The sequence below is a fragment of the Magallana gigas genome, chromosome 5 (genome assembly GCF_963853765.1).
Source record: "Magallana gigas chromosome 5, xbMagGiga1.1, whole genome shotgun sequence".
Classification (NCBI taxonomy): Eukaryota; Metazoa; Mollusca; class Bivalvia; order Ostreida; family Ostreidae; genus Magallana; species Magallana gigas.
Genome location: NC_088857.1, coordinates 33,373,204 through 33,399,906, shown reverse-complemented (window position 1 = coordinate 33,399,906; position 26,703 = coordinate 33,373,204). Strand labels below are relative to the sequence as shown.

Sequence of the window (26,703 nt, the reverse complement as noted above, 5' to 3'; positions counted from 1 at the left end):
TTACCTGTCCCAACAAATGCGGAATCTGTATCACAATCCGTGAATGCATGAAAGAATGACAGTGCATTTGATCTTGGACCCACGGATCTAACAATGTCATGAATTGGTATCCATCGCAAATCCTTGCCATTTCAAAATGTTACCCATAACTCATCAACTTTTAAATTATCAAAAACAACCACACCAATAACAACAACAATCTGTATCTGAACTTACTGTGATGATTGAATTGAGACTACCCAAGGCGGCATTTTGTGCATTTGCATTGTTTTGCATTTTTTTTCTTTTTGTTACAACTATAATAGTTTCTGCCGTAATAGTTGCAGATACGATTTGGTCTGTTTAAGTCCAAATATTAATGGTCTTGTTTTGTTCTCGTTACACCGAAGAAAAGTGTTCAAAGAGTTTGGCGGTCTAGTGTTTCTAGTTATTTTCCTTTTAGATCTTATGCCTCGCTTTCTTCTACTTTCACCCTTAAGCTTATGACTATCATCTTTGTAAACATCGAACATATCTACTCTCCAATGGCCTTGCGCAAGAGAAGTGATGTGCGTTAGGATACTGTCATTGACATAGTTATCCAAGGGTTGACATTGTTTGGTTGTTTTGTGTGAAGCAACTGTCGGTACACTGTTTGGCAATACTCGACTAGCTTCAAAAATGGGCATCGACTGAGATTTCACACCAGTATTCTAAAAACCATTATGGGAAAGCAGTGGGGGAATTTCTGATTTTCATATTCAGAAAATTCTTGTAAATCACATTGCTTACTCTGACAGGAAATAAGAGTTTAGAAAAAAAGGCTACAGTCATCTTCTAAATTTGCTAACTATGACTTTGAAGAATCAGCTTTTTGTTTAAAAACCTTTCCATTAGAAAAACTGAATCACTGAAGTTTTTCAAGCATAGCCATTGCACAAGTCCATGAGCAGAACAATGCAATTGTAAAATGCGATGAGGCGATATTGCTACATTTGTAACTGAGAACGAATCTAGAAGGAAGGTAGACTTAGAACTGTTTTCTTCGGTGTATCAAGAAAAAATGAACTATTGGGTTCTAGCAGACAAAATCGTGTCTGCAACTATAACGATAGACACTACTATAGATGTAACAAAGGAAAAAAATGTTGTCAGTAACAGAGCTATAGATAGAGACTTTGTCTCACCTTGTAGAGAGGACACCAATGGACTCCCTTCATATTTTTTCAAATTTTGAAATCTTCAAAATAAGTCTGTAGCTGCGCAGTTCGACATCTGTTCTGAGTGATTAAACATAGGTAATCACAGATTACAAAGCTCACTGAGACGAGACATCACCCTTATGAGACTTCGCCTTTATGAGACCACCTTTATCATATTAAATGAAAATCATACTTTATGATCTTGGATATTCATGGATTCTGTTTTGACACAATATCGTATATCATCTGTTAAAAAATTGTATGATAATCATATGTTCATATGTTAATCAATACAATAATATAAAATTAAATATTGCATCCTATCATATTTACAACATATATCATATAAACAATAACATACCATAATAAACAATGATGAGATATGATATTGTTACGTATGATATGACATTGTATTGTGTTATACGTTATTGTATTTGATCACATAATACAAAATCATAATATATAAAACAATATATTATATAACAATATCATATTACATAATACATCATAACATTGAAACATATGATATTATTTTGTATAATATAGTATGATATTGTATGATACTGTATCATTTTTATACATAATATGATATTGTATCAAATGATACAATATTATGTGATAAAGTAAAATATTATATAATACAACATTATATTATACATATTGTATCTTATGATACAAAAATATATTTTACAATATCATACAATACAATTTCATGTGATAATATATCATATTATAAACCAATATCATATTATACAATATCGTATGATACGATATTATATATTGTTTTCCCTTGGACTGAAATGTCACATTTTCATTGGTTTAAACATAGCACGTGATTGCCTCATATATCTCTATATTTGTTCTGTGAGAAATAATATTAGGCAATATACAGTGGTAGCAACGTTATTGTTGACAAACGACACGCACGATTCTGATACACGAACGATCACGCACGATACACGAACGATCACGCACGATACACGGACGATCACTAACTTACTGAACGTTCACGATACACGAACAAAAACGATAAAACACGCAACCGAACGATTCTACACCATTAAACACGCAAAATCAAAATTAATTTTTAAGATTAGAATTAAGGAAACGTTTTAATTTAATTTGTATTGCTTTATGTTTGTGTGTTATTGAAAAGCGGCATGTACTTTAGTCATGCACTGTTTTGTATTTTACGAGTTCACACTTTTACACATCCAAACACAAATATAAAGGATTCACACAAAAATAAATTTTTTTGTCTCCATAACGAATATTAACTTCTATCATAAGTTAAAGAAAATTACGTGTAATAGAAATGAAGATAATGCATAAACTACACCAAATTATTTACACACGAGTTGACTGTTTATGTAATTTAATTCTCTTATGTACGATTTAATTATGCGGGATACAGGTATATTTGTTACATTGTTCCATAGAATTTCGATTTTTCACATCCAATATTTTCATAATTTACAGTACATAATTGATTTATTTCTATTTATTCTAAATTTTAAAGCGTCTAAATAAATTATATTTCAAACAAATGTGTAACTATACAATCTACTAGATAATAATGCGTCTGGTATTCTCATTTGAAAGAAAAACGTTGGGAATAATCTTTTAGTTTAAAATGGGGAATGGGTAAGCTTGGCCGCTTTCATTCAACGTGTCGCTTACGCTAATATGATTGAAATTTTTTGTCAAGACACAATTGATGCTTGATATACATGTAGGCTGATTATAAAATTAAGCAAAACTAACTCAACCGAACAAAGGATTGAACGAGTTATGGAAATAAAAAAAATGTATTTAACGACGAAAGAGAGAATGAATGTTAACAACTGTCAATGTTCTTATATAAAAAAGTTTTAAATTCACATTGTTTTACAAAAACTACTTGTCTTTGTTTTAAGAATAGATCCTGGCATTCCGTAAAAAAAGTTACAAAACGAAAAACCCGCACGATCACGCACGAACACGCACAATAAAACACGCAAACCAATTTTCCTGATACACGCACGATCCCGCACGTTATACGAACGATCACCCACGTTAAACGAACTATTTAACACGATTGGCTTGTCAACACTAACGTTGTTACCACTGTAGCCGTCATTGGTCGACGCTTCGCTTACTCATTTCGACATTTCATAGTGTTTTATACATAAACTGCATGCCGTAAGTTCTGAAAGTATTTGGAGTAGTTGCCCTTTGAAATTATTTTAAATTAGAGTAGTTGCCCTTAAAATATTGACGTCACATTTTTTTGTCTGGAGCAGAACAAAATGACAGCGTCGAAATTTGCTCAAATCTCTGCAGAGGAAAGGGAGAAAACATTTAAAATTGAATAGCAACAAAACATTGTAAGTAAACATGGGTGAAGCAAAGATTTTGAAAGAGTATTTGAAAGGTTAAATTGAAAATTTTGAAGAGTTTAAATGAGTAAAATTGGACGAGATGTAAGGCATCTTGTACATGGCTTTGCGTAGATCATAGCTGCAGATCTGTAGCTCTCTGGTTGAAAAAATTCGGATAGACAAACCAGAGAGCTACAGATCCAAGCGTTGTAAAAACCTCCGATTTACGCCGCCGTTTTTTTGTCGCTCGCTTCGGGAATTATATCCGACTTTAAAAGCATTCCACCGCCTAAATAATTGGATTTATTAATTAAACATATAGTTTACCCCAACTCTGGTCACTTTGTTTTCCTTTCAATGGTTCCGAACGGCCATCCTTCGCCTTGGAATGTCATCGTTTTAAAAAACACGCCTTATGACAGCCATGTTTACCTAGTAGCGAGATCTCGTTATTTGGTCACGTGATAAAGGGGCATAACTCTAACTCGCGTTTCACGTGTTTACCTTCACAACAACCGGCATTTGATTTGATTTCGGTCTGTATCTTAACAAATAAACACTGACAACTATTTTTATGAGTTTACCTATTTAGTTTAGACATTTATCGATGATGCAGGCGTTTAATCACGCATACTTTCTCTCAACTTTATGGTTCTTTGCTCGTCTGAAAATATACACACCATCTTTCTGCACAAGGATGCTGTCCATGTAATAGACATACAGTACAGCTCACGAGTATCCCGACACCCACCGTGTAAAAAACACGGTGGAAAACGGTCTGTGTCGCACCGTGCACACGGTGTGACACCGTGTATGTGTATTGGAAAATTCAAGAAAAAGCACCGTGTCGCACCGTGGCCGCCTGTGTAACTCCGTGGCCACTGTGTTACTCCGTGGATATCGTTACCTGAGACGTTGATAGATATAGTGTATGTTTAGAAATAAAGAAATTATGGCTAAACAAGGGTTGAAACATATACATCCTTTTCATATTTAAAAAAAAAAGAATGTCGACTTAAGTTGCACGGACCAAGAAAGTTGTCGAGGCTGTCAACGTAACGTTAATTTTTTGTGATCTGAAAACTTGACGTAAATGGGTACCTTTTAATTTATTTGTTCTTAAATAAATTGAAATAAATTCACCAAAAATATTTAATAATCATTTATTATATAATCAAAATTCAAATCAATTTAATTCATCTTGTTTTTTTTCTAAACACACGTGATGTTGTAACTGACGATCCTATTAAAATGTCGGGAGCTTAAACGTCTTATTTCTGTTATCCGTAAACACTTTCTGATTTATTAATTAATTTACTGCCTTACTTTAAACCAATTAAAAATGAGAAATGAAAACATTTCAGACCATGTTTTTCTAAAAACATGTGCTGTTGATGTGCCATAATAAATAACAACCCCATATTACCGGTGACTCGAATAATTTGGACTTCAGCTATTTATGTAGCAATAAATAAACAAAAAATCACTTTTATATTATAGATTATAGATAAATGCATGTACAAACTCTTGTTAAATTATATTCAAGCATTGTACATGTATTAAAAATATACCCGCATTTCATAAAATAATTTTCAACTTTATTTCCGTATAGTTCGTAATGGCCTCGTGATTTCACATGAAAAAATCACTCGTGCGATGTACGGAAGCTGATCAGATACACAGCATTGTCTTTCATCTTGGGTTCTATACACAACAGGTGTTATTGTCTGTCTTGTTAGGTGTCATTGGAATTTACAACTAACTGTGTGTATATTTGGACGTCTGAACAGGTGCACTCGAGATGCCGTTATTCACACCTTTCCGCGAACACCTGTTTGGTAACTCATCACAACCCGTCGTGTGTATGGTCTGAATATATCTTACTTCTACTTTGTTAGTTCAATGATTTTTCCTAATCTCTAACAAACAAAAAAATTGTCTGTAGATATGTACACAAACAACTACACGTAAGACTATCGGCGCGTGGATTCGGGGAACAATTCAGCATGCAACTCTATAAATGCGGGAATTTCACAAAGTATTAACTTGCGATAAGAAATTATTTACCGGGTACACATACATGTATGTACAAAAAAACCCTGATTGATTAAAAAGACGAATAAGATAATACCGGTCACTTTTTGCAAGCATCCTAGCGTCGAAATTTTAACGAAAAATCTTATTACATCGTGAACTTTACAAACTTTTAGTCATTGTGTTGAAATCGTTATTAAAACCATGGATCTAAAATAAATGAATTAAATTCATACTAATAGAACTCTTATAATTCTAAAATGAGTGCACAAAAGTACACATACAGAGAGAGAGAGAGAGAGAGAGAGAGAGAGAGAGAGAGAGAGAGAGAATCTCAACTTAATATTCCAACCCTCATGCATGCAGTATAAGAATGAAGAAACTTAACATTTCAAACACTGAATACTTCATTATTAAACATTTTTCTATTTTGCGGACTTAAAAAAACAATAGAACGACATTTTTTCCATATCATGGAAGGAGCACGTGGTCTATCTTGCGGGCTGATTTGATTGACAGGGATAGCACGTGGACCCTCACTGCATATATTCTATCGCAATTTTAGGGAAAAGGGTTCAATATAATGGAAACTATAAATCTAACTTATTACACAGAATTACAAGTAAAATGTACTTATATTAAACTCATACTGGTATTCTCTCTCTTTCTCTCTCTCTCTCTCTCTCTCTCTCTCTCTCTCTCTCTCTCTCTCTCTCTCTCTCGATCCACGGATTCTTAGCGCTGTGAATATGTACCGTGCGGTACTACATGGACAAGTACATCCCACATATGTATAAAAGAAAGAAAATTTGAAAATATATTAGATATAAAGCTGTATAATTATATTATTTAGAGAAAGTACATTTGTTTTCAACAACCCGTTAGATTTGTTATCGTTGAATAGAGTATAAGTGAGAAAAGATCACAGTTATGGTTCTATGCACTATTGAAACTGCCAAACTACAGTAACTACGATTACTACTACGTTTAAAAACGGACTGAAACAAAAACTTATGGAACCGTTTATTTGAATTTTAAAACGGAAAAGAAAGTGTTAGTGTTTTAATTGATCAAACCTGGCCTTTATGTGGGCGATATCGATTTTTAATATTAACAAATATCAACCGTGTCAATCGCATACGTCTGAAAATTGCGTGCATAAAAATTGTATTTATTTCTATTTCTTTGTCTTTTTCTTTGATTTTCTTACGTGCATCAATAAATATTTTATTCTTTATAAGTTTTATTTCTAAATCCCTTTTTTCACAGGTAAATACCGCGTGTTACACCGTGTTATTGTCCGTGTTGCATCGCGTTGCACCGTGTCGCACCGTGTTTTTTCTTGTTCTGTGGCCGTAACAGAGAACAATAGATCAAAGGTACCGACACTTCCACGCTCAGCGTGGACTTTCAAACACGGTGGTCGGTGTTTTTGTCGGGATACTCGTGAGCTGTACTGTACTACCATGACGTAATGCACAATAATTGAATGAGCATGCCGCCATGGATCCAAATAAGTGCCTAAATTGTGAGCAACCATTTCAAATTAAGAAGAAAGGTTTTAAAAGAAAGTCAATTTCAAAACTTGCCATTCCCTTAATCAGGCTCAATGACATTTTAGACAAAAAAATAACTCTTCCTTTAACACCGACCCAGAAGTTCTTGTGTAATGACTGTGCATCATTGACTCTTAAAATTTATAAACATGACACACAAAAGAACTCTAGTTTCATTAAAACCAGAAAAATTGAATGTAAAAAGAAAATTCAGCTTTACTCCTGTGAAACTTGTCAAAAGAAAATGCCTGACATCTACCCCTAAACATCTGACTTCAACCCCAGTAAAATCTATTAAATTAAAAACATTTAAGAAAGAAGGGTTCAAAGACAAAGTGTGCAGGTACATCAAAGATTCATACTATGACTATGCCTTGAGAATTATGATGAAGAAAAGCAAGTGCGCAAGAGATGCTGTGATGAATGTTCTAAGGCGCATGATTAAGAAGGAGGTGAAAAATGTTAACATTCCATCCCTCAAAATTCCATCAACTGTAAAGTCTTTACAGGATTTTCAATGGCAGCGAGTTATACAAGAGGAAAGTCATAGTATTCCTCTCTTGACAGGACTTTTGCAAGGATCATTGTCATGTCGTTGAAACAAAAATGCTGACATGTAAGTTAAAAAATTAATCTGTACATGATGCATAAACCAAAATAAAGGAGTACAGCATGACTGCTTTTATTTTGCTAATACCTAAATTGCACTTTAAAAAACACCTGTGAAAGAAAAGTTTATATAAAAATTAATAAACATAGGATTTTTTGTTAAATACTGGACCCTTGTAATTAATTTATTTGGAACATTGAAGTAAAAGTTAGTACCTGTTGCACTAGTACTTGCAGGTTTGAAAGTTAAAACTAGGGATTTATTTTACAACTATGTGAATATAATTTGACAATTGTGCATAAATTAAAGATGAAAAGTATATAGTATATTTTTATAATATAGGAAAAATGGCATTTGCATATATTTCTATTCCTCTCTGATTATACTTGTGGAGCATTATATAATTCATGTGTGTTCTATACTTCTATACTTAAAATATTACAGAGATGACAAAGGTAATGTTGGTTCACTTGTGCCAGCCCTAGGATTTCTTATGGGTACCATTTTGCATTTCCACAATCCCAAGAAGTACAATCTTCTCCAGACTATTATATCTGTTGAAATGTACAGATCAGGATGCAACCAAAAGGTATTACAATATAATCATTGTTGTACCATTATGAAATTTTGAAGAAAAAAATTAATGAAATTAACCTCCCTCCCCCCCCCCCCTAAAAAAATTAAATATACATAGCAACTGTTTTTACATTATATCAACATTTCAATTACAGATTTTTGATCAAATTGAGAATGGAAATCAGAGTATGTGATAAAAATTTGTAATTCAATTTTACAAACATTTTTTCTTTAGTGTCATAGTGATAAATGTCCATTGCCACAACTTTTAACAAAAGGTATAAATGTGATTTTGTTTACATTTGTGTCTCTTTAAATATCTAATCATGACTTGAGTTTATTGACTTGCCTTTAACAGATCCAGGTTATAGTGTGTGCTGGAATAATGTCCAGAAGTTGAGCGTGACACGGCATCATCTTCGACAAGACAACAAAATGATGCTATGGGCCCTGTGTTTTGCAGCCAAGAACAGGATATCCTTCCGTCATCTGGATGATGTTGACGACAAGTGTTCTATAAGTGACATACAACTGAAGGTAAGTGATGAACATACAATGTATAATTATTACGTGTGTAAATTAACTAATTAGCTGTTGTACAAATTTATGCTGTACATAAATTTAATTATAACTGCATGTACATGTTTTTTTTAGAATTACCTACCATCCATCCAGGATTGGAGAAATCTTCAGAAACGAATAGAATGTGTTGTCCAGAATATAGTTCAGAAAAACTTCCCTCAGTTCAGTGAAGCTCATGTGGCAACTATCCAGCATCAGTACTCTGATATTTCTGAAACAAAGTCAGAAATTGTGAGTATAAAATTGATTTTATGGTTTCCAAATTTATTTTCCAAATTTATCAGAACAGGTTTTTCATTTTTCCCAATTTCGTCCGGACATATTATTTTCGTTATGTGATGCAAGGCCGCCATACTTGTAAGAACTGTAGACTACGGCGTAGTGTAGCTAGTCCAGCTAACGCCATTTTATTGTAAGAACGGTAACTCTTACTTGTGACCTGACGGCCATATTTGATGGTCAGAGACGACCACGATAGGCGATATCAAAAATTTTATCTGTAAGTATAAATTAGAACAATGACAACTGGATTTAATGAGTTGAATAGATAAAGACTAATGTTTACTTTGTTTGTATACTTTTAAAGTGAAATAAATTTGGATAACACAATGTGTGACAGTAAAATACAATTATTGTTTTCGTTACCAGTGATGTATTTTTTACAGTTTATAGTTATTTGCTCATAGATTGGAATTAGTTGGATATCATATGAACTTCTACTAATATATATCTACGTATCCGTGCGAAAGATTTTTTTTTTAAATGCTCCGCTTTTCTGCGATAACAGTTTAAACCTTTCCCTATATCAATAATTGCATTTTATTACCTCCCCCTTGTTATAGTCTGTTTTTAATATTTGTATGTTCTTTTAGGCTTGTCAAGGACAGTTTCCATTTCAAGAAAAGAATTTTCCATATAATGTAAGTCAATTTATTTAATATCTTGTAATATTTGTATGATACATGTAGTATGAAGCATTTTCATAAATGTAGTACACGTACAACTGAACATTCATATGCATATGTTTTGAAGCTAAACTTCTATATGTTTCATGAAAGTACACTATTCATTACAGAAATATTAAACAATTTTTGATGGATTAACAAAATTCCTACTACATGTAATTTTACAGATATAGATATATGTGTTTTATGTTGTGTGTCTACGTATTTGTACATTGTCTATGTCTATGTGTATTTGTGTACGTCACATCACAAATTAATTATGCTTTTATTAACGTCAAACAGCGTATATGTGGTAAAATTCTTTTTCTATAACATCACACGTTATCACAATGTCTTTGACCAATGAAAAGGTTGTTCAAATATATAAAAAATATAATGGTTCCATGAATGGTGTCCATAAAGAAATCTGCCAAACTCTGCACATCGATTCGTGTCAAATAAATAAAAGCAGCTTACATTGGAAAATTAAAAAAATTATCAAAGAGTTTGAAAGACTCAATAAATCTATAAGTAAGAAATCGATATATGAGCAATATAAGAGGAAAGAATTCAAATGTCCATCAAAAACCAATAAAGAACCAGCAAGCACTTGTGTACCGTCAGAAACAGACACTGAAAAAATAACAACAAGAACTGAACAAGACATTATCATATCCCAGCTCAAGAAGGAAAATATTAAACTTAAAGAAAAAATCCGAGGCTATAGAATTAAAGAAATTAACCAGAAAATGAAACGAACCAAAGAAAAGGTGAGGAAACTGAAAGAAAAAGTGAATGTATATAAGAGGAAGGAACAACAAGAAAAAGATAATAAAGTTGACAAAGGAGTTCAGTGCAACACTCTAAATACTTATATTGAAGAACTCAAATGTGAAATCGACAATCTGATCGCTGAAAAAGATGTCATTGTAGCAGATGAAGATGATTATGTACATGTAAAGAAAGTTTTAGATTTTAAAGAAAATGGTAAAGGTTGTCCATATAATTATAAATTAAGAAATCTATATTATTTTTTTAGAAGTAGAAATATTGGTGTTCACCATATTGGTCCTGTTTTAGAAGCTGTTTTAGATATTTTTAATATAAGTGTAAACAAATTACCAAGTAAGAGCACTGCGTCTGTGAAATGGGTGTTTTAAGTAGATGTCATTTGAATGAAGAACTTTTAAACAGTAGTAACATTACAATGCATAGAGAAGAAGACCCTTACCAGAAATAAAAAGGTTCGGCGGAGACCCACTGGAATATAGAAGATTTATTAGACAGTTCCATGCTAAAGTAGTTATAAACACTAAAGACGATGATGAACGAATGAACTATCTGGAACAAATGACACATGGAGAGGCAAGTCGCGTCGTATCCGGCTTCAGCCATATGGACGGCAAGAGGGCATACAAAGCAGCAATGAACCAACTTGAAGAAAGGTACGGCGACGATGAAATAATCGTCACAACCTTTATTAAGAAAGCTCTCGAATGGCCTCAAGTGAAAGACTCAAAGATGTTGGATGAGTTTTCCTTATTCTTGGTAGAATGTCAAAATGCTGCAGAGAGTATGGACAGCATCAAAGTTTTAGACTATCAGGAAAACATGAAAAGATTAATGTTGAAATTACCAATATACATGCATGACAGATGGAGAAGCGTCGTCTTGAAGAAAAGGGATGCAAAGAAAAGAGTGGCATTTTCAGACTTTGTGACTTTCATAAAAAATAAAGCTAAAAAATCCAACGATCCAACCTATGGAAACATATCAGTTAACGAATCTCGACAGAGCAATTATAAACCACAGAAGAAAGTTGTACTGTCAACGGACATTATAAATAACACATCTAAACCAACAGACTTAAACGTGAAATGTGTTTATTGCGAAAATTCTTCTCATCTACTCAGTGACTGCAAGAAATTCATAGGGATAGGTCTCCAGGAAAGATACAGCTTTATGAAGAGTAAAGGACTGTGTTATGGATGCTTGAAGAAAGGACACATGAGTATGAAGTGTAGAAACAGACTGAAGTGTTCATTATGCGGACGTTTTCACCCTACAATTCTTCATGATCCAACGAAATCCTCAGTAAATGTGTCAAATCACAAGAGCGAGGCTGGTGACTCTTCACTTGCAGTTCCGAAAATAAAGCAGTCTGCTGCTAATTGCTTTGCAGAGAATTCAAGTATTAGTGCTTGTTGTGATACTGGGGCCGGTGATCAAACATGTGCCATGGCTATAATCCCGGTAGGAATAAAATTGAAGGACAAAAGCCATAGTGTCGTAACATATGCATTCTTCGACTCGGGCAGTAGTGTCTCCTTTTGCACTGAAAACCTAATGCAGCAACTCGGAGCAAGTGGCAAGAGATGTAACATCACTTTGAACACAATGGGAGAAGCCTACCAACTGTCATCTCACTCAGTTAAGGGTCTGCAGATCAGCGATATGAGCATGACAGAATTCATTGATCTTCCTAAAGTCTACACTAAAGACAAGATGCCGGTCTACCATGACCATATCCCAACTAAGAAGGAAATATCAAGATGGCCCCATTTATCGCATGTTACACTTACAGATGTTAATGCTGAGATTGGCCACCTCTTAGGTAGCAATGTTCCAGATGCTTTCGCTCCATATAATGTGGTAACTGGGCCTAGCGGTTCCCCTCACGCTACTAAGACGCGGTTAGGATGAATCGTATGGAACGTACTCAGGGAAGGAGAAACTAGAACATGTGATGTGAACAGAGTGACAATTGAACAGTATTATGAATGTGACATGAAACTAGAAGAATTAGTTAAGGCATCAATAAACTCTGATTTTCCAGAACGTGCTATAGAAGACAAAAGAGAACATTCAGTGGAAGATAAGAAGTTTCTGAGTCAGGTAGAAGGATCTATCAGTCAAGAAGATAGTCATTATTCCATAGGACTACCATTCAGAGAGAATTCTGTGAATCTACCAAATAATATGATTCAAGGACAGCAACGACTTGAAAGTTTGAAGAAGAAGATGTTGAAAAATCCCCAATTTAGAAATGATTATATCAGCTTTATGAACAAACTGTTTGAAAAGGGTTTCGCAGAAGCAGTTCCTGAGATGCAGCTAAAGAGGGATGATGGGCGAGTATGGTATCTTCCTCATCATGGTGTATACCATGAAAAGAAGCCAGGAAAGATAAGAGTAGTTTTTGATTGTTCAGCAGTTTTTATGGGTGTGTCTCTAAATAGTCAATTACTACAAGGACCTGACCTAACCAATAGCCTCTTTGGTGTACTTTTGAGATTTCGACAGGAACGTATCGCAGTACAAGGTGACATAGAGGCCATGTTCCATCAAGTTATCGTACCAGAGAAGGATAGAGATTGCATGCGATTCCTTTGGTGGAAAGATGGAAATCTGGATGCTGAACCTAATCATTACAGAATGAAAGTGCACATTTTTGGGGCTACGTTTTCACCGGCATGCTGTAATTATGCATTGCAAAAGACCGTCAAAGAATATGGCGAAGAATATGATCAATGTGTACAAAATGTCATAATGAGAAACATGTATGTTGACGACTGCTTAGCATCAGTTGACACTGAAGAGGAAGCCATATCTCTTATTAAGGACTTGATAAACCTCTGTAAAAAGGGAGGATTTCGTTTAACAAAGTGGATTAGTAACTGTGGAGAGGTTTTAAAGTCAGTTCCAGAAGATGATAGAGCTGATGACATCAAGAAGTTGAGTCTAAATGGTGAAACATTGATAGAGCGTGCCCTGGGGGTGTATTGGTTTGTTGAGAATGATTCCTTGGGATTTCAACTAGGAATAAAGTACCAACCAACGACAAGACGAGGAATTCTATCTGTGACGAGTTCCATATATGATCCTCTCGGCATTGCATCACCATTTGTTATGACAGCTAAATCTTTGCTGCAACAGCTGTGTAGAAATGGCATAGGATGGGACGAGAAAATTGATGAAACTGTGTTGAGAAACTGGAACAGCTGGCTTACACAAGTAAAACAATTAGAAGATGTAAGGATTGAAAGATGTTACAAACCAAAGAATTTTGGACACTCGGCGTCGTACCAGTTACATTGTTTTGCAGATGCGAGTGAACTTGGTATGGGAATTGTCATATATCTGCGAATTACTGATGAGAATAAGGTAGTACATTGTTCATTTGTGATGGGAAAATCAAGAGTCGCACCACTTAAGTCGATGACAATCCCTAGGATGGAGCTTGCAGCTGCTACTCTAGCTGTGAAGTTAAGCAAATTAGTTGATGACCAACTAGACTATCCTATAGAAAAGATACACTTCTGGACTGACAGTATGTCAGTGCTTCGTTATATAGCTAACACAAAGACTCGATTCCAAACCTTTGTTGCGAACAGGCTTGCCATCATTCATGCCGCTACAAACTTTGACCAATGGCATTATGTCAACACAAAAGAGAACCCAGCCGACTGTGCATCTAGAGGGGTTTCGTCAGTTGTTAAATTTATCGATAATCAGCGTTGGTTCCATGGACCCGAATTTCTCTGGAAACAAGAATCTACCTGGCCTGCGGAACATGAAATTGATACCACTCTGGCGACGAATGATGTGGAAGTGAAAAAATGTGCCAACACTGCTCTCATACAATCTCCAGTAGAAGGTGTTGAAAGAATTCTGGAACATTTCTCAGACTGGAAAAGAATGAAAGTTGCTGTTGGATGGTTCCTGACAGCCAAGGATAACCTGCGGAAAACAGTCATTCAGAAGAGAGAAAGACATGAGAAAATGATGAACTCTGGGATTCCTGAAGAAAAGATCAAGCAGAATGAAAACATGGGGAGTGAAGATAGATTAAAGAAGCCTAGATTAGTAAAGAACATTCCATACCTCAATGCTGACATCCTTGATAGAGCAGAAAGAGAACTTATTGCATATGAGCAGAGACGATATAACGCTAGCGAATTGAAAGATCTTGTAGCCAAACACGGACATGTCAAAAGGTCTTCGCAGCTTTCCAGATTAGATCCGTTTCTACATGAAGGAGTCTTAAAGGTGGGAGGAAGACTAGAAAAGCTAAACGTACCTTTTACCGCAAAGCATCAAATGATTGTCCCAAAAAATTCCAGACTGGCAAAGTTGATTGTGTTAGATGCCCACAGATTTACAGGACATCTGGGCAAGAATTCCACTTTAGCTGTGATTCGAGAGAAGTTTTGGATTCCTGGTGTTTCTTCTCTATTGAAATCGCTTATCTCGAAATGTGTTATATGCAGAAGATACCAGTCTCCTCCAATGCAGCAGAAGATGGCTAATTTACCCGCTGAAAGGCTTAAAACAGATGATCCGCCTTTTACTTATGTAGGCATGGACTACTTTGGACCATTTGAGTTGAAGAGAGGAAGGAGTATAGTAAAACGCTGTGGTGTGATATTCACTTGTCTTAACACCCGAGCAATTCATCTTGAAGTTTCATTCTCCTTGGATACAGATTCATGTATTGATGCTATTCGCCGATTCATTGCACGGAGAGGAAAACCAAAATTTATCAGGTCGGACAATGGTACAAACCTTGTGGGTGCTGAGAAAGAACTAAAAGAAGCTCTCAAAACATGGAACATAAACCAGATTCATTCTCACTTACTGCAGTCAGGGATAGATTGGACATTCAATCCACCATCAGCGTCACATTTTGGAGGTGTCTGGGAGCGGCTCATCAGATCTGTTAGAAAGGTGCTATTTTCTGTTCTACATGAACAACCTATCCATCTCGACGATGAAGGACTCGCAACGTTGTTCTGTGAAGTTGAAGCTATTCTCAATGGAAGACCTTTGACGCCTACATCAGATAATCCAAGTGATCTGAGTGTTCTAACACCAAACCATTTGCTACTTCTCAAATCCGGAGAAACATTACCACCTGGAACTTTTTCACAAAGAGACAACCATGTACGCCGTAGATGGCGACAGATCCAGTACCTTGCAGACATTTTTTGGCGCAGATGGATTAAGGAGTACCTACCTCTTCTTCAGAGTAGACAGACGTGGCTGAAGCAAGGTCGCAATGCTAAAGAAGGTGATTTGGTTCTCATTGTCGAAAATGGACCGAGGAATCATTGGAATCTTGGTCGAATTCTGGAGGTTCAGAAGGATGTACATGGTATCGTGCGTGTTGTCAAAGTGAAAACTGTGTCCAGTATTCTTACGCGCCCAATAGCCAAAGTTTGTCTCGTGTTGGAGTCAGATGAGAAAGACTAAGTTGTCTTGTATGCAAAATTGTTAAATATGTTCTAGGTAGGACCATATTTTAGGGGCCGGTATATAAAATTGATTTTATGGTTTCCAAATTAATTTTCCAAATTTATCAGAACAGGTTTTTCATTTTTCCCAATTTCGTCCGGACATATTATTTTCGTTATGTGATGCAAGGCCGCCATACTTGTAAGAACTGTAGACTACGGCGTAGTGAAGTTTGAACTGTTTGTTGAATAATAATAGATGTATCAGAGAATAATCACGGTTATTACCATTTGCATTGTTGTTATACACAGTAATAACTTTTTGCGTTTCCCCCCATAGTGTATTTTTGTCGTTTAAACAAGTTTCAATATGTAAACAAAATGAAGGGTATGGAACATCGGTCAAGTCTAAATTTTCTACTCTAATACTTTCGTACATTGTTTGTTTATTATATAAAATATCATCAGGTCAGGCATTATTATTATTATCATGGAATTTTTCTCAGATTTATACGTGTACATCATAGTAAGTTTCTTAATTTTACTTTTTATTGTAGTCAATCTTTTCCTACATTTGATTAATAAAGAAACGGAAACGAATTGGCTGTTGAGATACAATATGAAGCAGTTCATAACATTACAGTGAGTTTACTTATGTATCTGCATGGTTTTAATTTGACACAGATTATGCTATAGGAAATAAAAACAAAAAATTATTATTATTGAAAAATTTTCAATATATATAAAGAGAATAATACATACCCTTTTCCATATCACAGCTTGTATCAGCCCGAGACTCCAATATCAGCCCGAGGGCCGAAGGCTTTAAAACATTTGCTAGCATTTGAAGTTTTCAACTGCACTTAAAAATATCGACTGTAACTGATAATGTTTTATTTTTCGTCTGTAAACATGCAAAAAATGCCGAAGCGAGAAAAGGCAGAGGAGTTCCGCAAGGGGTGCGATACGGATCCGTATCAGCCCTGGAGGGCTGATAACCTGTATCAGCCCCGGAGGCCGATATGGATTTTGTGATGTCATCTGTATCACATGTGCAAAAAACCTGTATTTATTACTTAGTATGTAATAAATATATATATATATATATATATATATATATATATATATATATATATATATATATATATATATATATATATATATATATATAATTGCAGGCTTTCTTGATTACAATAAGTAACTACTTTGATAGGTAAATCTTGGAGTTATTCAAGAGAATCCATCCTCCGCTCGTGGAACACTTGAAATATTAAAGTATCTCCTTAAGTATGTACCAATTGGACAGAATGGACATCCATATCCAATCCTTTGTCATGGAGACCAGCTTATTGTTGAAAGAATGGTAGAAGCAAAGCTGTCAATGGCCTTCAGTGAGGATGAAACAGATCCGCTTACTGGACTTATTCCAAGACCACAAGGATTTCATAAAAGATGCATAATACTTCAAGATTCAATGAACATGTTGTTTAGTGGGAGCACAGTGGGAGATAAGGGTTCTCTGTTTCATATCAAGAACAGATTTGGCTTCCGTACAGTGAAGAAAAAAATCTCTGACTGTGTTAACTCTGTTGTGGATTTCTTCAATTTTGTTACAGAAGGAAGTGTTTGCATGATTGTCTGTAATATTTTGAACATTGATAACATAGATGTGAACTCTGATGTCATACCTGAGGATGGCACTGAAAGACAGGAAAGTTTCGAAGACATCTGTAAAAGAGTGGTTCAACTCGTTTGGCCCAAGATAGATATGAAGTCTATACAGCAGGCTGCAGAGGGTGATGTAGTACAAGACTCAGACTCTGATGATGACCCTCAATACCTTGATGACACCATCCTCTACTGGAATGATCAGACACAAGATGAGTTGGAGGAGACTTTGCCCTTCTATGAAGATTCTGATGATGATTTTGGATTGAATTAAACATGACATGAAAACTATTGATTTACAGTCAAACCTCATGATCTCGAAATAGATGAAACTGCATGGTTAAAAAGTCTAGATACCCAAGTATTTGAGATATCAAATGTAAATTACTTAAAGTAAAAGTGGTTCGGACTTGGGTACAAATCACTTCGACATATCCATTGTATTTGAGATATGGGTTTTCGAGATATTGAAGTTCAACTGTATTTGCATATTTATGTTTTTGATAAATAAAAATTTAAAATTTGTGCATATATTAGCTGTGTCTGAAAATGTCTTTACTTCTGATTTTAGATTTACCTGAAGTAGTAGACCAAAACAGTGGTGATTCTGTGTTTCAGTATAGTTGTTGCATGCTGTGGCGTGGTCTTCTGCACATGGTACAAACAAATGCAGAACGCTACAACAATGGGGAGGAGCTCATATCAGACTGGAGGATAGACATGGTGGATTTCTGGAATAACAACCACAATAAGTATCTTATTCTTGGACACAGACTCTTAGCAGGTACTGAATTAATAAAATAAATCTGTAAGTTACCATGAAAGAAAGCATTTTTAGGAAGAAAGTTAAAATATGTGTCTCATACTTGCAAAATATCTGTCAGGTATCAATGGATTGTTGCCTGCGAGAATTCGGAGTGAAGTTGTGTGAAACAGCACAGCGAATCTATTGGGAAAACCAGGCCATAATATTGCTTTGGATCTGGTTAATGAGTTCCTGAATAATGAGTTTAAGGGATTTTCAGTTGTGGTCTTTCGTTACACATGTGTACTGATCCTTCATTACACAAAAGTTACCTGTCAGGAGATGCAGTGATCATTTTTAGACCAGGTAGGTGAATTCCGCTCGTGATGTGCTTCAGAATCTGTTGTGTGCAGGTTGCAGTAAGCATAAGGAATGGAGTTCTTGGAAAATGGGAGCGAAGTTCTCCGAGTCTTGCAAAGGTTGGACGAAAAGTATCACCCCTTTAACATTTAATCAAATGTGCTCTCATCAGATATATGTATATTCTAAAACCATAAGAGTTTGTTATATTGTTGACATTAGATATGTAATGGGAAAATATAGAGAAGGATGAACAAATATAAAGAAGTCACTATGTATGTCACTTCATATGAACATACAATGTACATATATAATTAACAAGAATCAGAACACCTTAAAATTACCTCAAAATTAAATTAAAACTCTTACCAAGACTCCAAAATGTGTGACTCATCTGTGGCAATCAGTGCAACTCTGTCACGATACAAACTGGAATTGAGTATTATGTTTCCCCATGACTCGAAATTTAGAAGTGTCTCTGGTGACATATATAGAATTGAATATTCACCTGTCTTTATGCCTATATAAATATTAATATATACCCTTTTAGTTCAACTAACCAGTGTTAATTTTTTTTTTGCAAGCAAGCTGTACAATTTATTCAAAGATAAACACAAAATTATAACATACCTTCAATAACCTCATGGCTCATCTCATCCATGCCTTTCATGACGGCAGCAGGAATGCCATGATCAAAATTCTGCTTGCACTGATCTATCATAAGACTCTTTAAGGGAGATATGACAATGCAAACATGTCTAACGTCTGACTTCTGTTGATCAAGAATCAAAGGGGGCAATAAAAACATACACTTTTGCCAAACCCGGTAGGGAAAACACCCACAGTATGCTTTTTTTCCAAAATACTCTCTATCACAGATATCTGTTCGTCTTTAAGATCGAATTCAAAATTATATAGTGGTCTAACCTCTTCGAATATCTTCTTAACATTGAATGCATCCATAATTATTTACTGTGTGAAATTTGTGCATTACGTCATAAATTCTGCTTTCACGTGAGACAGTTTAAGGGTGTATATTTTCAGACGAGCAAAGAACCATAAAGTTGAGAGAAAGTATGCGTGATTTAACGCCTGCATCATCGATAAATGTCTAAACTAAATAGGTAAACTCATAAAAATATTTGTTAAGATACAGACCGAAATCAAATCAAATGCCGGTTGTTGTGAAGGTAAACACGTGAAACGCGAGTTAGAGTTATGCCCCTTTATCACGTGACCAAATAACGAGATCTCGCTACTAGGTAAACATGGCTGTCATAAGGCGTGTTTTTTTAAAACGATGACATTCCAAGGCGAAGGATGGCCGTTCGGAACCATTGAAAGGAAAACAAAGTGACCAGAGTTGGGGTAAACTATATGTTTAATTAATAAATCCAATTATTTAGGCGGTGGAATGCTTTTAAAGTCGGATATAATTCCCGAAGCGAGCGACAAAAAAACGGCGGCGTAAATCGGAGGTTTTTACAACGCTTGGATCTGTAGCTCTCTGGTTTGTCTATCCGAATTTTTTCAACCAGAGAGTTACAGATCTGCAGCTACGTAGATCATCGCTATTTGTGAATAAATATGTCGCTTGAAAGTCTTCGAGAAAACAAAACACTTATTAGGTTAGTGACTGACTCACCACGGAAATATATTGGGTTGATCAATCTCATAGAAGACTCGGCTTCGCGTCGCCATCTATGTAATTGATCAACCCAATATATTTCCGTAGTGAATCAGTAACTAACCTAATAAGTAATAATATTACAGTATCATATTATACTATTTCATGTGATATAATTCTATATTACAGAAACTAATATCATATTATACAATATCGTATGATACAATATTATAGAATATACAATATTGTATCATAGGATACAATATTATATTTTGCAATATCTTTTGTAATAGTATCATGTGATAAAATCATTAATTAATAATACAATATAATATTATACAATATTGTATCATAATATACAATACTTTACATAAGTTCTGTATCATGATACAATATCATAACTATATCATGATACAATATCATAACATAAAAAATCAAAATAATTGATACAATATCATATCGTATCAAATAACTTTTTATAATATTACATATGATATTATATTGTATCATATTAAACCATATTGTTTCATCCCATACAATACTATATCATAGGAATCATGTTATATCATTTTTCAAAAAACAAATCTATCTATCGAGCAAGTTAGAGTGAGGTAGGAGATTTCTTTAGCATCCTTGATAATTGAGATCAGGCTCTGCATCTGCAGCAACCTCTGCGTTTCATTTATAATATAGTTAAATCAACTATGCAAGCTATCATCCATAAAACATGTGACCTGTTCCAAAAAAACTAAACCTCATCCAGCATCCGAAACCTATGGCTCAGATTCAGCATGCAAGCCTGTAAGGTGCATCAGTATACATAAGACGCATCTCCATGCAAGTTTGGTGAAGTTCAGACCAGTAATAACTAAGATATTATCATCAGAGGGCACTAGCAATCAAAACCTTAACCTGCTCCAGCATCAGCAACATTTGGCTCAGATTCAACATCCATGCCTGTCAGGTGCATCTGTATCATAAGACACACCATCCATTCAAGTTTGGTGAAGTTAGGACCTGTAATAACTAAGATATATTTTTTAGCATCCTTGATAATGGAGATCAAGCTCTGCATCTGAAGCTTCCTCTGTGATTCATTCATATTACAGATTACAGTTTAATCAACTATGCAAGTTTAAAATAGTACTATTATCTATTAAACATGTGACCTGTTCCAAAAAAAATAACCATATCCAGCATCTGAAACCTATGGCTCAGACTCAGCATTCAAGCCTGTCAAGTGCATCAGTATCATAAGACGCACCATCCATGGAAGTCTGGTGAATTTGGGACAAGTAATAACTAAGATATAATCATCAGAGGGCACCTGTTTCAAAAACTTTAACCAGCTCTAAAACCTCCTCCAGCATCCGAAACCTATGGCTCAGATTCAGCATTCAAGCTTGTCAGGTGCATCAGTATCATAAGACGCACCATCCATGGAAGTCTGGTGAAGTTAGAACAAGTAGTAACTAAGATATACCGTAATCATCAGAGGGCACCTGCAACAAAAACTTTAACCAGCTCTAAAAACCTTAACCTCCTTCAGCATCTGTAGCCTATAGCTCAGATTCAGCACCCAAGCCTGCCTGGTGCATCAGTATCATAAGACACACCATCAATGCAAGTTTGGTGAAGTATAGACCAGCAGTAACTTAGATATTGCTATCAAAGGGCACCTGCAACAAAAACTTTAACCTGCCCCAAAAACCTTAACCTCCTCCAGCATCCGAAACCTAAATCTCAGATTCAGCACTCAAACATGTCTGGTGCATCAGTATCAAAGACACACCATCCATGCAAGTTTGGTGAAGTACGGACCTGCAGTAACTTTGATATTGCTATCAAAGGTCACTTGCAACAAAAACTTTAACCTGGTCCAACAACCTTAACCTCCTCCAGCATCTGAAATTTAGGACTCAGATTCAGCATCCAAGTCTTTCAAGTCCATAAGTAGGTTCAGATGCATCATCCATGCAAGTTTGGTGAAGATAGGACAAGTAATAGCTTAGATACAGGACCTGCAACAAAAACTTTAACCAGGACCGACGCCGAGGGTATAGCATAAGCTCCCCCTGACTTCGTCTCGGTGAGCTAAAAAGGCATTCATCTCTTTTTGTGTGCATACCTTTCAGACAAAATGACATGAAGGACTTCATATTTATTTTGGCAATTTTTGGCCAATGTCGGACAGAAACAAGCCAGTTCAAGAAATGTTTATATTCTAAATTCAAATGTACAAGATTGCCGCACATCCCCCTTAAAAGTCGGTGAGTTATGGGTGACATTTGGAAAGGGCAAGGGATTGCGATGGATACCAATTCATGATAATGTTATATCACAAGATCAAAAACACTGTCATTCTTTTATTCATTCACTGATTGTGATACAGAGTCCGCTTTTGTTGGGACAGGTAAAATGACGGCATGGCAGGCTGAAATGTGTTTGAGAACGTTACAGAGGTATTTAGATTCTTAAGGTTTCCTTGTGACAGTGTGACAGAACATATGATCAATTTGTAGACATCATGTACGTCCGGCCCTGCAATGTCAATAAAGTAAATGACACGCGCCTTGACCTCATTGCTCGTAAGCAGCGACCATACAATGGCATCCCTCGATCCCTCAAGAGCTGCTCTTGCAGAGCATATTAAGAGATCTGTATTGCAAGCTGAACATAGTACATTAAGTCAGTCACTATGCAAGTGACAAATCCCACCATTCCTTCCAGATGGGATTGGGATAAAGATTGCTGTTTTGGGATTTCACACTGGACATCCTTACTACCAATTGCGGCTTCATGTCGAGAACTACTGAATTATGTAATATAAGTTGTTCTGGGAATTGCAAATGTTTCAAGTCCGAATTATTTTGCATTGCTCTTTACAGCTGCAACTGCTCAGACGATTAGATCATGTACAATCAAAATTGAACTGCAGCACGTTTTTAAACGCATGCACAGAGTGTTCATATTTGCAATGAACCTCAAATTACATCATGCAACATACTCTTCTTCATAATTTCACAGAAAATAAAAATATTACCCAGAAATATTTAAAATATCATGAAAACATGAAAAAAGACGCCATTTTGAAATAAGAGGCGGCCATCTTGAAAATGACCAAAACTTGAATGGCCATATATTTTTTAATCAAATAATGTTCAACGAACCTTCATGCAAAATTTGGTGCTTGTCTCCGCAGGTGAAAAATTTCCCCGACTATCCGCTACACTATACATGTTATGATGTATGTGACAATGAAATTATCTTGGAAATTATCCCTTTCAACTATTTGAATTGCACTTATTTCACAGGTATGTGTATTTTTATTAAAAATCGTCCAAATTTCCTGCATAAATATCTTGGGACAGACTTTAATAAGAGGCTAATTTTAAACAACAGTTTTACTTGTAAATAAATTAAATTGAAAAGATATAAAAATTGATAAATTAAATATAAAACTCAAGAACATTTATAATATCATTTCTTACAAAGTGCTCATTAAATCATTAGACGCTGCTGTTTACTTTTAAACTAGTCAAGTTAATGTGAGTTTAAACGCATGTTCTTTATTTCATTGCAGATCTTGTCCCGGCATCTCATGTCTGCACTGTGGAAAAAAAGGCAACACTTTTATGAAGACCCTAGTAACTGCATACTGCACCACGACAATGCTACACCGCACACAGCCATGGAAACTTAGTAACCATTGACCTCCTTGGGATGGAAAAAATTGTCCCACCCCCTTACAGCCCAGACCTTGCTCCGTGTGATTTTGCGCTGTTTCCGCATCTCAGAAGTCAGCTACGAGGGACCCAGACGTGTTTCGAAAGTGGGTGAATCAGAATCAGCACTATATAGAGCACCAGGGACGTTACTTTGAGAAGGAATGACTTCCTGCTAAAATTTGTAACGTAACAAATTCGTCACACGACGTTACTACCGTGCGACGACTTTCCTTTCCTCCTTCATTTCAAACGATGATGGAATGAGAAGTATTCATCAGAATAAAACAAAATTCTGAAATATTTAATATGATTCATTTGGAAATATTTATATTATTTTACGTGTAGGATTTTGTTGTGTTATGTTGATTATTTGTGATTTTATCACATTTGTGACATTACTTTTGGATAAACCCTCGTATATTAGACTCAAACTGAGTATGACTTTTTGTAAAACCGAGGAAATTCGGACTGAATTTTTCACTTTTGTTTTTCACTGAAATATTTTAGGTAGTAATAAAATATTTAAAATTAAGATTTCATTTGTTAGTCAACATAATTTTGCATATTTTCTGTTGGTTTTATCTCACTTTTTCATTTTGATAATCGTATGGTACACACTACAAAAATATTGAGAAATATTTTAATAATAAAGACACCCTACCTGGTATCTCAAAATTTTTATCATTGACCTCATATTAATTTTATGCCAGCAGAATAAGGTCAGTATACTTAGTTTAATACTATAAATGATTAACATTATCATCATTCAGTTTTAGTTGTATTGATTCAAAAATTAATAAGGATTTGAAAACTGATATAGCAAATTCGGACTGGAATATTTATCAAAATTGTGAATGACAATTTAGCGTTTTGTATCTATTCAGTGTCACTGCTATTCACAAATTGTATTTCATTCGTTAAAGAGTTTAGCAATTTTTGTTAATTTCACAGTTAAAATCTCAACCATAATTGAAAATTTAAGGGAGTATTTTTCAATTTTCAAAATATATTAAATGTATATAACTCAAGACGTAGACCATTGACCTACTTTTTTTAATGTGAAAAATAACACTATCATGTAAGGTTTATATCAAATAACAAGACCTTTGACTTTTGGTAAGATGTGCCTATTTTTTCTTGCGTCAAAATAAGTTAAATTAAAATATGACGCTTGTTTCAAGTGAAATATACACAGATTGCGTGGTCTTAGCTCAAAAGCCACGCAAATTTTGTTGATATCAAAGAGCCTTGGCTAAGTGGCTAGAAATGAAATACACAGGTCTACGTCACAATGAAGTTTGACACAACAACCTAAAGTCCAAGATCCTGTTAAAATGGTTCTATAATACAAAATAGATTGTTTCTTAAGAAATGAATTTAATAATTTTTCTATTGATCGACGTATCAAAGGAAAAATTTACCGGAAAACTTCATCAATGAGCGTAGCGTAATGCCCTCTGAATAGAGTTCACAGTTCAATGGCTCAATACTAACAAATGTGCACAAATCCTTCTTATCAATTAACATTGCAATTTGCACAAATATAAGAGACATATTGTGCGTATATAAAGATCTTACGTTTCATAAATCTACATCACCGTTAACGTCCTTGCTCTAAACCAAGTTTACACTAAGTTGATCTGACCCACAGCCATCCTGCTTGACCGGAAGTCCTACATCTTAGATATCAAACTAATAAATATTAAATTACATTTATCATCAGCGGATTTTTTTTAACGTAATTGTTAAGTATTATACCTTGCACATTTTTTTCGTGTTTAGACTAACGGGTTTCTTGAGGTCTACTCTACAATTTAAAACGTAATAGGAGGATCACGAGAGGAGATTGCAGACGCTATCGTACTTTCCGCCACGACTACGTTCCTCGATATGACCTTAGCCTCGTTTTCAGTGCGATATGAATATCAATGATTTTCACATTTAGAACGAATTATTCTCACATAATAGGCTTAATTGTATACCACCTGTATAGAATAGGAACCGCTATGTGTGATATTTATTATCCTAAACCCCAGGGACTATGAATTTAACGTAAATACAAACACTTTGAAAATGATGCAATTTCTAAAACGTCTTAACTACTCATAGACAAAATAATATATCTGTTTAGTGAAGAGCATTATTTCATTTGTTACATACTAAGTTTAGAATTAATTTTATTACTTGCAGTTTAATATTTCAAATTTATCATTCTACTAATTATACTTTGTACAAATCCAGGTGATAAAAATTAATTATTTAATGTCACCTCAAGTAGTATTTTAGTAAAAATCTAATTGCTATTTTACAAGGATCTGCTCGAAAGACTTATAGTGAAGTTTTTAACCAAAAAATAGGAAATCCGTTGCCCTAGAGTCAATGGATCTAGCTACCTGTATCGATAAGGTGAAATCGTGGCCCCAGAGTTATGGAATAAAGTGTTATGGTGATGCTCTATTACTCTTAAAGAGAAAATTCATAAATTCCTTTTTTTGAAAA

At 34.9% G+C, this 26,703-nt stretch overlaps 1 protein-coding gene across 1 annotated transcript; it reads left to right on the top strand.

The window, feature by feature from the left end:
• The first annotated feature begins 12,630 nt into the window (after positions 1–12,630).
• LOC136275513 (uncharacterized) lies at positions 12,631–16,722 on the top strand. Its single transcript, XM_066084939.1, has 2 exons — positions 12,631–16,356; positions 16,634–16,722. The coding sequence occupies exon 1, from the start codon at positions 12,631–12,633 to the stop codon at positions 16,093–16,095; it is 3,465 nt and encodes a 1,154-aa protein (XP_065941011.1). The 3' UTR covers positions 16,096–16,356; positions 16,634–16,722.
• Positions 16,723–26,703: the final 9,981 nt, after the last annotated feature.